The 17,639-nt window shown below is 41.9% G+C and overlaps 2 protein-coding genes across 4 annotated transcripts; one reads left to right on the top strand and one right to left on the bottom strand.

Annotated features, from left to right (window-relative positions):
- Positions 1-2,338: 2,338 nt before the first annotated feature.
- On the bottom strand, positions 2,339-8,521 carry hspd1 (heat shock 60 protein 1). The gene is made up of 11 exons (XM_044050660.1): positions 8,413-8,521; positions 6,698-6,873; positions 5,977-6,312; positions 5,518-5,613; positions 5,339-5,432; positions 5,081-5,249; positions 4,879-4,978; positions 4,297-4,542; positions 4,030-4,204; positions 3,755-3,933; positions 2,339-3,128 (listed from the first exon to the last, which is right to left on the bottom strand). Exons 2-11 carry the CDS (start codon positions 6,869-6,871, stop codon positions 2,967-2,969), a joined length of 1,731 nt encoding a protein of 576 aa, XP_043906595.1. The 5' UTR covers positions 6,872-6,873; positions 8,413-8,521; the 3' UTR covers positions 2,339-2,966.
- A 470-nt stretch (positions 8,522-8,991) lies between these two features.
- LOC122785077 (MOB-like protein phocein) lies at positions 8,992-16,757 on the top strand. 3 transcript variants are annotated; one of them, XM_044050701.1, is made up of 9 exons: positions 8,992-9,136; positions 11,222-11,377; positions 13,506-13,568; positions 14,074-14,174; positions 14,277-14,319; positions 14,809-14,895; positions 15,392-15,471; positions 15,555-15,666; positions 15,889-16,757. In XM_044050701.1, the coding sequence occupies exons 1-9, from the start codon at positions 9,134-9,136 to the stop codon at positions 16,021-16,023; spliced, it is 780 nt and encodes a 259-aa protein (XP_043906636.1). In that variant the 5' UTR covers positions 8,992-9,133; the 3' UTR covers positions 16,024-16,757. The 3 variants fall into 3 exon arrangements, with proteins under 3 accessions (XP_043906636.1, XP_043906628.1, XP_043906619.1); XM_044050684.1 differs by lacking the exons at positions 8,992-9,136; positions 11,222-11,377 and adding an exon at positions 12,524-12,606; XM_044050693.1 differs by lacking the exons at positions 13,506-13,568; positions 14,074-14,174; positions 14,277-14,319; ... (2 more) ...; positions 15,555-15,666; positions 15,889-16,757 and adding exons at positions 11,724-11,813; positions 11,903-12,120 and having other exon boundaries at positions 9,012-9,136.
- The last annotated feature ends 882 nt before the right edge of the window (positions 16,758-17,639 follow it).

Here is a 17,639-nt window from a genome sequence, read left to right as displayed (position 1 = left end):
TTTAGCTCAAAGCGACACAAAAGACAAAAAGTCTTTGAAATGGAAACGCGTTGGAAATGAAAAAAACGTATAAATAGAAACGATATTGTGATGCCGCGAATCGTTAGCATTTCAACATCGTTGCAGACAAAACTTCAGAAATGAGCTGTTTTCCTCACAATATTGAGCTTGCGTACTGTAGCTTTAATAATAGTGAGAAGTGAGCTTCAAATTAACGTCGTATTTATTTTATTTGTGACCTTTATTTGGTAAAATGGCCGAAAAGTTAGAAAACAGACAAAATGTTAAATTTTTTGAAATGATGCTGCTGCAGCTGTTCTGTTACTATTATTGTTTCTATGGTAGACAATAAATGAATAAATAAATGAAACAACACGGACCGCAGTCGTCGCGATCTTCTCTTCACCTGCCCCAACAGACAGACTCAGTCCAGTTAAAGGTGCAGTCTGGAACATTTACCACTTTTTCTTTTCTTTTTTGGGACACGATGTTTGTAAAGTGTTTTTGTGTATTTGTGTTCAAATAAAACATATTTTTCTTTTCAGAACTTAAAAAAAAGCAAGACTTACTGTCGTGAAGGCAAGAGCCTTGCTTTATGGAGGCGGCCATCAGTTGTTTTTCCAACGGACGGTGCTAACTATCGGTTCACGGACTTAAAACATCCGTCTCCATGGAAACCATGTCAGCTGTCCTCGCTGATGACGATGTCCATTTGTAGAAAAATCGCAGTCTTTTTGTGCGTTTCAGGCTTGTTGACACAAAATGGCCGGCGACGTAAAGCACGACCCTCGTTTTAACGTTCACACAAACGCTTTATGCTGCGTTCCATTTACATCGGTGCTGGGGAGTTCTCCGCGTTCCGTAGAGAAGTCGGAATCAATACTTATCAATACTTATCGGAATCAATAATTATTGTTGATTTACTGCCAATGAAAGTAGCGCACGGTGTTCGTACGGTGGCAGCCATCTTAGAAATCTGAGTTTTGGCGACAAATGGAAAGCAACGTTAATCCACTGCTTTAAAAAACCTTTACATTTACACTTAAAAAACACTTATGTTCAGTTTATTCAATTTCTACTATATATATATTAACCTAAATATTTCATACTGCACCTTTAATTAAAGTGAAGGACAAACTCTGTGCCTGCAGCATATTTATCTCTAGTTTCTTGTTATTTTTTAGATTATAAACTCCATTAATCCTATTTATTTCTTAGTTTTAAATGTAAATAATGGTTTTAAGACACAGATATACACGTATATGTGTGTATATATATATCTACATACATATTTATATATATTCAAAAGTTTTTGAAAGAAAATAGGTTTGTTTTTCATGGGACGAGGGAGAAAAAAAGGATATTTTTGTGTAATTGTTGAGTGATGTTAGAAAACTGCATGAGTTATAAAGTATTTTTTCTAAAAAACAAAAGAAAAGTCATTGTTTTATTGATTTGTTTGTTTTTTGTTGTCGTTTGTGTTGTGTTTAAATCCCTCTCCTGTGACCATGTGATTGTGCAAGAATAGAAACTATAAACGTTTTTGGAAACGAAGGCCACGGTCAGTTTAACTCACGCTCTTTACGGCTTTGACCTTTGACCTGCTCTAATGACGCAATGTCACTAAATGTTTCTGTGATTGATTTCCACAGACAGAGAAAAGGTCAAGAGCAGCAGGCTAAAAATACTCATGACAAGGAAATGTACGGAAGAGTGTTAGTGCCACATGGAAAAAAGAATTAAGCATTTATTCTGAGAAAGTCAGAAAATTAGAATTGAGATTAATATCAGAATTTGGAGAGACAAAAATTGGAATTCTGAGAATATTGGAATACTGAGGAAAGTCATTAAAGCAGAATTCTGACTAATCCCAAGAGTTCATGCCATTGTATTAATTTTTCTTTCAAACTTTATTCATTTAAATATTCAAGTGCTGCCATTCACATTTAAGATTCTTTCCTTCATCAATCACTGCAGCATGTGTAGTTCATAATTCTCGTTTAACCTGTGGTCTATATTTAGGATGATTAGTTGGAACCAAATCTGCAGTTTTTAAATCGCTGCTTTGAAAAAGGAAAATTAAGAGCATCCAACATGGACTTCAATACTCAGAAAAACTGAAATTTGAAAATTAAACTGTAGAATAGTTCAAACGGACTGTTCTGAATGTTTACGATAAGTTTCATGTGGAAAACAAGTCGGGTTTTTAAAAAAAAAAAAAAAAATAAGCAGAAAAAACTAAACATGAGAACAATTGAATTTATTAAATAAAAAAGAGAAAAGAATCATCATTAATCATAGTCTACATTTTACAAAAAGAAAACCATGATCACAGCCGTTTGTCGTATAGAATGTTTGAGACTTTATTTTTGTCGTTTTCTGCGACTTAATCCACGGAAACATCGTAAACGCGGCGACGTCACCGTAGCCACTCTTCGTCCGATCGTCTTTTTTAATTCTAAATCTCCGACAACTGACGTAAAAACGTAACATGAGACACAGAAAAGGTCCAGGTTCTGTAAGAAAAACTGGTTTAATTAAGTCACATAACAATTATATTCTTTTAAACCCACAAACTGAGAAGAGACGAGACATTAATGTGTAAATATATAAAATAAAAAAGTGAATTAACAGAACATGATGGAGACAAAGAGGACAGAAACATTCCTAACCATCGATTACTCTGTTTTCTGCCCCGTCGTCAAAGTACAGCGTTAGTTTCTTCTTCACGGGTCAAAATGGCGTCATGGTGTAGTAACTGGACTCCTCCTCAGGACTGAGGCTCCATCCATTTAAAGTCTTTTTTTCAGAGGGGGGGGCATACTCATGGCCAGTCAGTGTGGGCGGAGTCAGGTGGAGGTGGCTGCAGGTGTGTGTGTATGTTCCTCAGCCACCTCCAGCACCACTCTGCCCATCGAGGCTGTACAGCAACAAGTCAGCGAGCGGCAGGCGGGGGAGGGCGGTCTTTAGAAGCCCATGCCTCCTCCCATTCCTCCCATTCCACCCATGCCGCCCATTCCTCCACCCGGCATCTCCTTCTCCTCCTTGGGGATCTCTGTGACGACAGCCTCGGCGGTGGAGAGCAGCGAGGCCACGCCCGCGGCGTCCAACAGTGCCGTCCTCACCACCTGCGGAGACACGACGTAAGCTTTAATCACACCGTTAACGGCATAAAAAACAAAAGAAGATTTTAACTCATTCATAAGAGGTTACACTGATAAAATCTACACCCACTTGAGCCGACACTGTATTAAAAATGTTTACTGCTTTAGCTCACATTTTAAAAAAAACGCCATTTCTGCATTTGAAATCCTTTGTTCAGATTGATCTCAGTGACACGGGAGCTGCTGGTCTACTGCTGCCTCGTGTGGTCACTTTGTGTCACTGCGGTCAAAGGGTCCAAATGACAAATTTCAAATGCCGAATAGACAAAATAAGACATTTGAACTTAGTGATGGAAGAAGCTGTGCATCAACAACTCCTGTGTGCTGTGATATTAAAATCACTCATTTTCTCTATGGGGTTTGGTGTGAGAGAGTGAGTGGTTTAGTTTCCTGTCAGAAAATGCTCAGGGATGCCTCAGGGATGACAGATGCTGTACAATAAGGCTCATTTCATTTGGAGACTTATCTCATGTCCACTGTATTAACCACTAGGTGGCAGTGTTGTCAGGGAAGCACTAACAGACCATAGAATCAGCCCGTTCCCTTCACGAAACCACCTCAGACTGAGTCAGATTCCTCTGCCGTGTTACCTTGGTGGGGTCAATGATGCCCTTCTCCACCATGTTGACGTACTCTCCCTGCATGGCGTCGTAGCCGATCTCTTCCGACGCCTGCAGGATCTTCTCCACCACCAGAGAACCCTCCACACCGGCGTTCTTGGCGATGGTCATGGCGGGAATACGCAGCGCTCGCCTGATGATGTCCACGCCTGATGAAGACAAAGACAAATCATGTCGTCTTGAGCTTTTACTGGTGAAAGGAGGAGATGTAAGGAGTATAGTGTGTGTGTGTGTGTGTGACTCACCGATCTTCTGGTCATTGTTGGCGGTGGTTAGGGAATCGAGCGACGGGATGCAGCGCAGCAGAGCGCAGCCTCCGCCTGGTACAATTCCCTCCTCCACGGCAGCGCGCGTGGCGTTGAGCGCGTCCGTCACACGGTCCTTCTTCTCGTTCACCTCCACGTCGCTCGTTCCTCCAATCTGAAACAAAAGCAGAGGAGTGGTCGTAATGTTTTAACTCCACCCCCCCCACAGGACGATCGGGATGGTGCGCCGCCGCCTGAGACACGCACCTTGAGCACGGCGACGCCGTCGGACAGCTTGGCAAGACGCTCGTTCAGCTTCTCCTTCTCGTAGTCGCTGGTCGTGTTCTCCAGCTGCTCCACGATCTCCGCCGCGCGCTTCTCCAGCTCGGCCGGGCTGCCGCCGCCCCTCAGCATCAGCGTGTCGTCTTTGGTGATCTGAACCTCGCCGATCTTACCAAAGTCGTGCGCCTGGATGTCCTCCAGGGCGATGCCGATCGCCTCGTCTCCAAACACCTGCCAAAGAGACAAAAGGAAATGAACTTTAAAACAATACGCGAGTTTGTCCTCATTTTCCCCCCTTTTCATTCTGCTTTTATACCAAATGTTACGTTGTTGCTTGCGGGACTTTGTCGTCACTCGTTATCACAAACGATATAGCTTCTTCAGCTTAATTTAACTTATTTTAACTAAAGCAAAGTCAAAAATATCGCATGGATACTTTTCGTCACAGGACACAGACGCTGTTAACTTAAGTGAAATCGCACATTAATAATTCATAAAGGACGAGACAGAGACAACTTCCTTAAATTCACAAGGATTTTTCTCCTCTGGTTGAAAGCATGGACTTACAGTGCCCCCGGTGGCGATGGCCATGTCCTTCAGCTGATTCTTCCTGTTGTCTCCAAAGCCCGGAGCTTTCACCGCGACCACCTGAAGCCCGACCTTCAACCTGTGCGTGTTTAAAATGTTGACGTTACGTTCAACTTCCTGTTCAAAACACATTCGACTAATCTGCAGCTGCTTCCTGTCACCAAAATAAAAGCATGGGTACCTGTTGAGAACTAAGGTGCTGAGAGCTTCTCCATCCACGTCCTCGGCCACGATGACGAGCGGTTTGCGGTGCTGGTTGGCGATCTCCAGGGCCGGCACGATGCTCTGGACACTGGAGATCTTCTTCTCGCTCAGCAGCAGGTACGCGTCCTGGAACTCGCACTTCTGACCTGAAACAACGCAGGAGAAGGAACTTTTTAAAGACGTCGATGTTCGGTCACACGGGAACGGGAAACGAGGCGGGTCGCAATGTCGTTACCTTTGGCGGTGTTGATGAAGTACGGGGAGATGTAACCGCGGTCAAACTTCATGCCCTCGATGATCTCCAGCTCGTCATGCAGCGTTTTCCCGTCCTGACAAGAAACACAGGAACCAACCTTTTACAACCAATCGTCTACGAGCTTCACCTTTGAACTTCAATCAATAAATAAATCTCACCTTCACGGTGATGACGCCCTTGCGGCCGACTTTCTTCATGGCGTTGGAGATGATGTTTCCGATCTCCTCGTCTCCGTTGGCGGAGATCGTAGCAACCTGAAAAAACAAAGTGAATCACTGAATTTTGGGTGTAATTAACGATTACTTTCATCACGGATTCATCTGTTGATTATCTTAATTAAATGGTTAGTTTTTGATCCATGAAATGTTGAAACTGAACGATGATGATTCTCAAATGTCTTAAATATACTTCAATACTTGCTCTGAAAGGATCGTTAGTGTCGTCTGATGGAAAATGAGTGTAAACCATCCTTTCTTGAATCTCCAGGGGGCAGCAGAGCATTAAACTAAGCCCACGTTATCACTAACAACTAAATTAGTCAAATTACAACAGGTATCTCTGATTTTTCAGCTTTTTAGGTAACTGAAAAGCCCGTTTGTACAAAGTTCTCGTCTCACCTGAGCGATCTCCTCGGGGGTGGTGACGGGCTTGGAGACTTTCTTCAGCTCCTTGATGACGAAGTCCACGGCCATCATGACTCCGCGGCGGATCTCCACCGGGTTGGCGCCCTTGCTGATGGTGTCAAAGCCCTCCTTGGCGATGGCGCGTGCCAGCACGGTGGCGGTGGTGGTGCCGTCGCCGGCCTCCTCGTTGGTGTTGTTGGCGACGTCCTGCACCAGCTTGGCGCCGATGTTCTTGTACTTGTCCTTCAGGTCGATGCTCTTGGCCACCGTCACGCCGTCCTTGGTGACCTTCGGGCTGCCCCAGCTCTGCTCGATGATGACGGTGCGGCCCTGGAACACAGGCAGCGAGCGATGAGATTACACGGCTGCCATTTTGGGTCAAACTATAGAACTTTAAGACTTGTTTAAAGCCACAGAGAATTCATTTTGTCCTTGTTGCGCCATCATCATGTAAACCATGTGATACAGAAACGATTAATAAGTTCTTAAGGTTTAAATTCAGGCATTTTTCTTACACTCGTTTCAAAAATTGCTTGGTTATTTGTAAATTACATTTAATAAGTTTTCAGACTTATAATACAACATGCACACACAAAATCTCTTGTAAATGATTAGTTTGTGTATTTAAATAATATTTAGCACGACAGAAAAGACAGAGGACAAATTGTCAAAGACGTCATTTATGCACAAATTTGCTGTCGTTGTCAAGTCTTACCTTTGGTCCCATGGTAACGGCCACGGCGTCGGCCAGCAGGTCGACTCCCTGCAGCATGAGGGCGCGCGCGTCGGCTCCAAACTTGACATCTTTGGCGTAGGCTCGCGTGAGGTGTGGGGCGAGCGCCCGGCACACGGGCCTCACCTGTTTCATGACGGACGGGAGACGGAACATCTCTGTGGGAAGAACACGTTTTTAAAACATGTATTCAATTCATTTGCCTTCAGGAAATGCAATGTGTTCCGCATCTGCAGCAAGAAGCCTTTACAAAGATTTACTCTGCCCCCAGTGGTCACTGGCGGAAAAACGGGCCACACAACCACTGAATTAATTGGATTTACTGTGACTTTAGTGGACGAGACGGTCAGACATGGTGTGACCTTGCATTTATGACTGTGTCCAGGTTTAGAGCTGTGATGATTTTCAAAATCTTCAAAAATTAACTTTTATTTTCTCGATTATGAGATTAGTTGTTTGGTCCAGAAAATGTTGTTTTGTGTTTCCCAATCATCAAATATAATCACATCCCCCTGTTTCTACCTTTAACACTGGTGAATTTATTAATATAAAAAAGACAGTCATTTAGTTGATCCAACAGGTTCAATTATGTATATAAAAACACAATAGACTACATAAAAACAAGTACATTACTTATTAACATTAAAGAAAAACTTGCATCAAGTCAATCTAAAACCATCAGTAAAGCGTCAGTAAAGAGTAAGTATAGAGTAAAACTGTTCAAATCTGCTCGTTTTGGACTTTAACCACACATGTGACCTTTAACCTGCTGCTCTTCAATTAGAGTGTCAACACAAGAACAACATTTTGCTCATTAATTAATGATTTCAGGTCATTTTGACATAAAAGGGCTTCTCAAATGTGGAATATTTAATTATTTTTCTTGGTGGCAAATTATGATTAACAATATTTTCCATCTTTCATGCATTTCATTAACAAAAATCACTTATACAGAATGTAAACATAAGGATCATCTGCGAAATAAAACAATAATTTAGGGTAAATTAGAAGTTTTCACACACCTGGGATGGAGGTGAAATACTGATGAGTCACGTTTTGACTATATTACTCACTAAAAACTCACGCGTCCTAATTCTTCTCTGTAAATTAATAATCTCTGTTAATAAAATATCATTTAACCCTAAAACAAAAACTCACTTCCTTATCGTGAAAAACACGTGTGCGCGTGAGGTCGTTGAATCACAAGGTCAAATTGGTGGAGCTCGCGCCGCCTCCTTCATTCATTCAGTCATTCATTCATCCCTGATCATTAAACACCACAATGACCGATCAATAACTGCTCCATACTAATGTAAGTGCAATAAATATGTGTTATTGTCACGAACGATAAAAAAAATCCGTAGCCATTTTCCTTTCTGGAGTGACTTTAAGCAGTCTCCATCTGTTACATCAGCCCGACAAACGCCGCACTACTGCATTGATAACAACAACTACTACGTTATTGTTGACTAAAAATACATAAAGTGACCGTTTTTAATCTGTAGTGACATTTTAAACAGACGTGTTCTCGCAGTCTTGAGGTAACGTCTCTGCCGGGGCCGATTTAAAAAAGCTGAGAAACGGAGCAGCGTTTTCTCCCACAGAGCCTTAAATATGCGACTCAAACGCAAAGTCAGCTGAAATGACAAAACTACAAATGTCACTTAATGATATTTCTGTAAAATGTCACGACTTACTTGTGTGTTTAAGAGCGGGTCGCAGCTACAAGGTGATAGAACTCCTACAGGAGAGAGAGTACTCTGGACGGTCGTGTGGTGCGAGAGTGCCCGGACTGCACATGGTCTATCACATCCGGGGTATTTACCGGCCCGCCCCGGAATCTGCATAACCACAATCAAGTTTAAAATAACTGCTTTTATTGACTTGTTGAACACATTTTCTGACTGTTTTGTGTTGTATGGTGTAGTGTTTAATCGAATCTATGAAAATTGCTTTTGTAAATGACACAGTATGCCAGGTTTTTCATTATTTTGTTGGATGTATGCTCGTTCCGGGGCGGCCGCTTCCAGAATTTTCTCGTGTGCCATTGGAGGGGGGACAAACAGGTCAAAGTTGACATTGTGCAACGTTGCTCCAACTTTAAATCAACAAATACGACACAAAACACCAAAAGTGTGCATTTATACACAATTCTAAACTCGAGCTGTCACGTTTTATTCTCGCTGTGTACGTTTAAATTTGTTTTCAAAAAGCCGTTTAGCTCCAGGGGATCATTTATGGGGATTTACGGTTAGGCAAATTCATGGCCAGCCCCAGATTAGTGCGCACGCGCGCTCTGGAAGTTTCCTTCCTCACGTGTGGGACATTTGGGGTGACACATACCGGCTCAGTGTGACGGATTCACGGGCTCCTGTTCCACGCAGACACATACACACGCCGCAGACAACGACGAGAAAAATGGTAAGACATTTTATGTCCGTGAAGCTGAAGGGCGGCAAAAAAGAGAGAAGAAAGTCACGCGCTTATCGTATGTGATAGCTATTTTTTTTTTAAATTGCTAGCAGCTAATGTTGCGTTAGCTTTCGTTAACATCCACTGACAAGGTCAAACAGGTGAGAGGATGAACTCAGGTGTGGATGAATTCATGTTAAATTAACTTTATTAATGTGTAGGTGACGAAGCAGGATGGTGTTCTGGGATTATTTCATGTTCCTGGAATCGAACCTATAGCCTCGTAATAATGTGTGTGCATCCACTTCACCCACTGAGAACATGTGCTGGTGAATGAATGAATGAATAAATGAATGAATGAACAAACAGACTGACCCTGCAGCTCTCCCATGTAAATTAATGGAAATGTCGTTGACTGTACTATATTCCATGCTTTATGCTATTACTTTAATATCATTTAATCTACTGTAAACACGCTTTTCTGCATATGTCACATCAATATCTTCAATAATCAGTTCATTATTAATAATACAGTCATATCTGGACTCATTGTCAAAGCTTAAAGGCTTCATGATAATAAATAAAATGGAACGTGTTTCTTATCTAAATCTGCTGTTTCCCTTTTTAGTTATGACAGACAAACGTGATTGCCATTTATAGAATCAATTTGAATATATACTTAGAGAGTGCAAATCTCTGTAAAGGTCGCCCACAGAATTAATACATTAATTTCTTAATTAGGACATAAAAAGAGAACATAATGTGTACTTTATTCATCACAGTAGGTAAAGTCAGTCGTCCAAAGTCGACAAGACGGCATAAGATAATAATCTAATAATATATGTCCTCACATAATTTCATTTTAACCTGTGGTTTCCTTTTGGAGTTATGCAGACAAATATGAAACAAAATGATCCTCTCTGGCCGAGTTAATGATAATTTAATAATCTCTAAACTCATTGGTGAAGATTTAAGGCTTCTTCCTACCTTTATTCTAATTATATTCATGTGAATATGTCGTTTCATCCAAATAGAGTAGTGTTAATTCACCTCCCTTTATCCCCAGTTTTATTTATTTATAATTGTTTTGAAATCCTTAATCTCTCCACCATGAAAACGTAGGTCATAGTGAAATAAGAGTGATAAAATGCACTTTATTAATCCCTGCAGGGCAGATTCAGTCGTTCAGCAGCTCATAAAATGGACAAGACGGTAAATAAAGACATTAAAATAAATAATCTATATCCTGCAGAGAGATATGTGTTAGAGTGGAGTTTTCACGCACCAGAAAACTGGAATACTCGGGTTGAATACTAGTATTTGTATAAACCTTTATCATGTACAGCAATAATGCAACAATAAGTAAAAATCAACTTTTTATTGCCTATATTTACTTTAGTTCTGCTGTATAACTGCTGTATACTTTTACAGACTAACTGTTGACATTAGATTTGTCAAATCACCTGATTTGAATGAAAGTACAGCTGTGGGGAACTGATCTACTTTAAAACAACACGGTGAGACTTAGAATTTGCCTAAAAACCCTGAGGTGAGAGGTCATAGTTTATCGTTAACAGCGTTGCGTAACACGTGTGTACTCCTCCCACCGCCTCGTCTGAAAAAAAACTCGGAAGCTTCTGGAAAAGTGGACAAACTGGCCTCGGCTGTTATCTCGTCTCATCAAAACCAACAAGGACGTTTCATCATCTGTCTCAAATCTAAAGACGAAAGAAAACACCTCAAGGTTAACAGCAAAGTGGGCGGGCCTTGTCCTCACACTGCCTCGGGGTTAAAGGTCACAGTGAAGGAAAACTGCAGCAAAACATCACCCCTTCCCTTCCTCCCCGCGACCTTCAACCAAGGTCACTGCACCATCTGCTGGTTTTAAACTGGTGTCAGCTGCTGTTTTAAATCACATTAATAAGAAAATAAATGTGACATAATGAAGAAATGGTGACTTCACAGAGGACGCATTTCATTTACTGAAGACTCTCTGTCTCTGTCTCTGTCTTTTCACGGTCTAATCATTCAAGGAGTTGGTTACACATAGTTTGAATGAGTTTAAAACGTAATCTTTCGTCTCTTGTGTTCCAGGCCTTCAGAAAATTCCTGCCTCTGTTCGACCGTGTGCTGGTGGAGCGTCTCACAGCAGAGACGGTGACCAAGGGCGGCATCATGCTGCCGGAGAAGTCTCAGGGCAAAGTGCTGGAGGCCACTGTGAAGGCAGTGGGACCCGGCTCCTTCAACCAGGTAATCCTCAGCCTGGCTGGTTCTGGCTCAGAGGGCCACTGCGTGACCTCATGACCACTCCATATCCCACTATTTCGATGTAAAAGACCAGTCTTTTCCAACCTTACATTTCTCTCCCACACCAAAGTCCATAGAGAAAATCAGTGATTTTAGCTCGTGGGGACACAGGAGCTGGTCTACTGCTGCCCCGTGTGGTCACTGTTTCTTAAGCATTTTTCATGTTTTCTGTACATTGTACTTGTTTTATTTTACATATTATTCATAATTTGTAAACAATTTAAATAGTTTAAAGTTAATTGCTTAAAGGGATCAATTATAAATCATGTATTTTATTGATATTTTCCAGAAAGGAGACATGCAGCCCGTCAGCGTGAAGGTGGGAGAGAAAGTGCTGCTACCAGAATACGGTGGAACTAAAGTCGTACTGGACAACAAGGTGCAGTAACGTTTTAAACTACAACAGTAAAGTTTTGTTTCCTGGTGCGTCTTCTGTGGTTTAATATCTTTTCTCATTCTGTTCTCCAGGATTATTTCCTCTTCCGTGACGGAGACATCCTCGGTAAATTCATGGAATGAGTCTTTAGTGTTTTCCATCAAGTTTGCCTGCCAAGTCATCCGTGGAGAGAAGAAACTGAGTTATCTCATTCATGTCTGTCTTTATTTTCCCATTTTTATGTTTCTGTTATTTTCAATTGTAAATAATTCCAAACACATTTTGTTACAATAATAAAAGTTGACCGGTGGATTGTTGTTGTCTTGTCTCATGATTTCACACTGATACAATAATATATAATCATCATGAATAAAATAAAATGATAAAAATATGTATTAGTAAGATACTGATGAGACACAAAGTCATTATGGGATGTTAAGTCTTAATGATGAGATATTAAGTCATAATAATGTGACGTTAACTTGGGTATGCATTGTTTTTTTGTCCAAACAGGCTTCCATACTTGATCTTTTAGATACTGTACATTGGAGTGTCAGTTTATAATCAAATTATACACGAACTGTCCCTTTAAACGTGAACCGTACGCCGTTGGTGTTGCGTTCACTGACTCGGTGTGGCCTCTGACTCGGTGGCCTTCACTGACTCGGTGTTGCGTTCACTGACTCCGCCGCTACAACAACACCGCGACCGACGTACATCCGGGTATTCTGTCGAGATGGTCATGGCGGAGGGTACTGCAGTTCTCAGGAGGAATCGGCCTGGAACCAAGGCTACGGTTCGTTTTCAGCCTCCTGGAACACGTTAACGTCACTTCTGTCGAATCCACGCGACTCATTCTGTGGCCGTGTGTCCGCGGAATCGCGTTATTTCACCGCACGGCTTAAATATTCAACTTGGTCGCGGACAAAAATACAGGAAGGGCCTGACCTGGGGACGGCTAGCTGAGTTAGCCACCGTTAGCTGTCGGCCCGTCTATTTCCTTGAATAGCGTTTACATAAACGACTCTGATGGTCGCCCCCGCTGTTTTAAAGATACGAACTATTACTGTTGCACAAATAATTGTAAACTAAATGCGGTGATTAATAAACGAGTCGCAAACACGCAGACGCAGCTTTGCTGGCTTTTAGTATCAGTGGTGAATCGAATCCCGGAGTTTTCGAGTTAGCTCGCGACAAGTTAGCTTCATAGCTGTGAGAAAAGCTGTGATTGTTATTCTTATTTTTCCCCTTTTAATCAAACGTTAAACCGATCATCGGTTCGTTTTTTTTGCTTTTTATTTCGTTCCTCTACTACTGGTTTGTCACATTATACTGTGTAATGCTAAGCTAGCTCCCCTTTCGCATGTTTCTACGGCAATAAACTGATTTATTTAAATACTGTTTTAAACTGTTTTAAATCCGATCCAGATTTAACCTGTCTCGTCTAATCTGAACGCGATTCTGGTGGAGTTTAATCTAGATCTGATCTGACATGGCCATAATGTGAACATCTGTGAAATTACCCTTTGTAGTGGAATTGGTTGTTTGGTATTTTAAGTTTCCCTGAACATTCTCCTTAAGCTACCAGCTGTGTTTGTTGTTTAATGTGTTAAAGCCATAGGGCTAGTGTTAGTAGTGTATGTCGGCTTTGTCCACTGTGACAGGAGACTAAATTTGTCCTCCCTCCATGTGTAGGATTTCTACAACTGGCCGGATGAATCATTTGAGGAGATGGACAGCACCCTGGCTGTCCAACAGGTGTGTGTGTGTGTCTGTGTGTGTCTCTGTTAGTCTTTTGAAAGGAATGCACAAGTGTGTGGTGATGCAGTCATGTTATTTTAAAGTAGAATCACGTCATTACATCAGTAAACGAATAATCATCAATCATTTGACAGGAAAAATAGATTATAGCCGCTTACTACAATCTCCATATATTTAAGTTTAAAATATCTTAAGCCTGAAGTTTACCTCATGTAAACCGTTCACTCTCCTCACACCAAAGTCCATAGAGAAAATCATAATTTTACATCACAGCACACAGGAGTTTTTCCAAACACTGCTGCCTCCATTAATAAGTTCAGATGTTATTTTTGTGATTTCTGTTTGAAATGATTCGTTCATATTTACCTCAGTGACACAAAGTGACCACACGAGGCAGCAGTAGACCAGCAGCTTTACAGTTAAAATTGTTGATACTGTCCAGTTTATTTATTCTGGCAGTAAAATAATGTACAGTTCACTCACTGTTACTGTTATGTTTCAGTACATCCAGCAGAACATTAGATCAGATTGCTCCAATATCGACAAAATCCTGGAACCTCCGGAAGGCCAGGATGAGGGCGTGTGGAAGTATGAGCACCTCAGGTAAGTTTGTGTGGCTTTTATTTATCTTATAATGAGAGATAAGGGGATGATTATGAGAAGAAAGATGTAAATGTAATGTGTGTTTTTCTCTTCTGTTTGCAGGCAGTTTTGTCTGGAGCTCAATGGACTCGCTGTAAAACTGCAGGTAAGAGATGAAACTCAACCTTTTTGTTTTTGCTTTAATAAATCTTATGCACTTTTAAGGTAATATTTTTTTATCATTTTAACACGTTTTCTGATATTTTTTGCTTCTTAAATGTGAATATCTTCTGGTTTCTTTGCTCCATATAACAAAGAAATCATTAAAACTGAATAATGATGTGTTTGTGGACAAAACAAGACATTTTATTTTTATATATATATACATATACATGTATGTGTGTGTGTCTGTGTGAGTCTGTGTGTGTGTGTACATATATGTATATATATATGTGTGTATATATATGTATATATGTGTGTGTGTGTGTATATATATATATATATATATATATATATACATAATAAGAATTATGAGAGGTTTAACAGTGTGACACCAGGAATGGGAGTTAAAGATGAAGCATTCTGAAGCTAAATGTCTCAAAAACCCTGCAGAGAAAGAGATTTTTAATGTTCTCCATCTCCTTGCCTCCTGTAGAGCGAGTGTCATCCAGACACCTGCACCCAGATGACGGCCACAGAGCAGTGGATCTTTTTATGTGCCGCCCACAAGACGCCCAAAGAGGTGAGTGCTTCACTTTACCCACCAACGTCTGTTGAGCTCCGTCAGCTGACGTGACTCTGTCTGTTCACGCCTGGCTTCTGCAAACTGAAACCGTTTCAAGAGTTCAAAAAGGTTAATTTGTGAATACATTAAAGACATTTAATAGTTAAAAGTGTGTGCTTTTAAACAGGGAGTTTTACCTTTTGTCACAGTGTCTCACAGTAAACTGAGACGTTACATAAATGCACTTGAACGTCAGAGAGAAGTGTAAACGCGTGTTTCCACTGAACTGCTGCTCACCTGGGTGCAAACGTCAGTGTCTGATAAGAACAGGACTCTGTTGTCCCTGATTGTCTCACATCTGTCCACCATCTTCACTTTTCATGGAAACGGACCAGTTATCTGAAATATTTCCTGCCGAAAATGACGTGGTGTAGGTTCTGAGTGTTTATGAATGATTGAATGAATGAATGAATGAATGAATGACCCGTGACACGTCCTCTGGTTTCGTCCTCAGTGTCCTGCCATTGATTACACCAGGCACACGCTGGACGGAGCTGCCTGTCTTCTCAATAGCAACAAATATTTCCCCAGCAGGTCAGTAGGTCAAACATTCGCAGTGGAATCATTTTAAAGACGCTGTAAAGAAATGAAAGTTTGATTTGTATCTCTTTACTCAGGGTGAGCATCAAAGAGTCATCGGTGGCCAAACTTGGCTCCGTCTGTCGTCGCATCTATAGGATATTCTCTCACGCCTACTTCCACCACCGCCAGATATTTGACAAGTATGAGGTAGGTTTTCATCAGAGAGAACATAAGGCTCTTATTCTGAAAAAAATTAAATGTGGATATCTATATGAAATTAAATATGGAATCGTCAGATTTTCTCCTGCAGATATTTCACAATAAAAGCCCGGATTAAACACAAATGGATTCAGGGAACTGAAACGGTAGTGTGCTTTTACTTTGAAACAAAACGTATGTGTGTGTGTGTGTGTGTGTGTGTGTGCGCAGAATGAGACGTTCCTGTGTCACCGGTTCACACGTTTCGTCATGAAGTACAACCTGATGTCCAAGGACAACCTGATCGTCCCCATCCTGGAGGAGGAAGTGCAGAACACCTCGTCAGCCGGAGAGAGCGAAGCCTGAGATGAAGACCTGAGACTCAGCTGCTGCTGCTGCTGCTGCTGCTGCTGCTGCCACCATGAGGGAGACGCGTGTAAACACACACTCACACACACACACACACACAGTATATATCAATATATATATATATATATATTCACACAGTGTACACACTACAGTGTGTTAAGGCTCCTGTCTCGTAACACTGTCCATGTCCCTCCTCGTCAACCTGTGTCCATCTTTGAAAAAGGAAGTGAGGGAAAAAGAAAACCAGGAGCAGAGTTCAGACATATGTGGAGGACAAGAGAGTCACACCATGTCTCCATCTGTGTCTCTGTCCATACAGATTCACACCACGTCTCTGTCCAGATTCACACCGCGTCTCTGTCTGTACAGATTCACACCGTGTGTCTCTGTCTGTACAGATTCACACCGTGTGTCTCTGTCCGTACAGATTCACACCGTGTGTCTCTGTCCGTACAGATTCACACCGTGTGTCTCTGTCCGTACAGATTCACACCGTGTGTCTCTGTCCATACTGATTCACACCGCGTCTCTGTACGTACAGATTCACACTCGGTGTCTCTGTCCGTACAGATTCACACCGTGTCTCTGTCCGTACAGATTCACACCGTGTCTCTGTCCGTACAGATTCACACTCGGTGTCTCTGTCCGTACAGATTCACACTCGGTGTCTCTGTCCGTACAGATTCACACTCGGTGTCTCTGTCCGTACAGATTCACACCGCGTCTCTGTCCGTACAGATTCACACTCGGTGTCTCTGTCCGTACAGATTCACACTCGGTGTCTCTGTCCGTACAGATTCACCTCGGTATCTCTGTCATTACAGATTCACACCGCGTCTCTGTCCGTACAGATTCACACCGCGTCTCTGTCCGTACAGATCACACTCGGTGTCTCTGTCCGTACAGATTCACACTCGGTGTCTCTGTCCGTACAGATTCACACCGCGTCTCTGTCCGTACAGATCACACTCGGTGTCTCTGTCCGTACAGATTCACACTCGATGTCTCTGTCCGTACAGATTCACACTCGGTGTCTCTGTCCGTACAGATTCACACTCGGTGTCTCTGTCCGTACAGATTCACACCTCACTGTCCAATTATGAATCAAAGTCACAGGTGTGGACATTCTCTAGACACAGACATGTATCGCTCACGTACGACAAACTCAACGAGACATTGTCCTCGGGTCAAACAGAGGACAGTTTCCAGGATGTGTCCATCTCTAATGACCTAACTCGGGCACCATCCGAAAAATGCCCAGAGCGTCTTTTGTGGACATTTGCGACAATCTCCAGAGAGAATGTCCAGACCTGAGATTTGACGGTGTGTCTCTGGAGGACACTCAACTCTGCTCTCACACTACTCTTTTAGGGAATACAGTTTTTACTTCTTCTTCTTCTTCTTTAAGCAGCTGGATTTGCAACAACAAAACAAAAGAACAAGCCTACATAACCATAGAGACCTGTATTATTGACAAAGGCACACACTGACAGCCTCGCCCTCTGTATATAAGCCCCGCCCCCCGTCACTTTTAAATCACTGTCCTGTTTTTTTTCTGACGTTCCACTTCTTTTTTGTGTGTCTGCTTCTGTTCTGTTATTTTTTTAAGAAAA

Source organism: Solea senegalensis, linkage group LG2, assembly GCF_019176455.1.
Source record: "Solea senegalensis isolate Sse05_10M linkage group LG2, IFAPA_SoseM_1, whole genome shotgun sequence".
Lineage (NCBI taxonomy): Eukaryota > Metazoa > Chordata > Actinopteri > Pleuronectiformes > Soleidae > Solea > Solea senegalensis.
The sequence above is the reverse complement of the archived record's forward strand: the minus strand, read 5'-3'. Positions and strand labels throughout refer to the sequence as shown.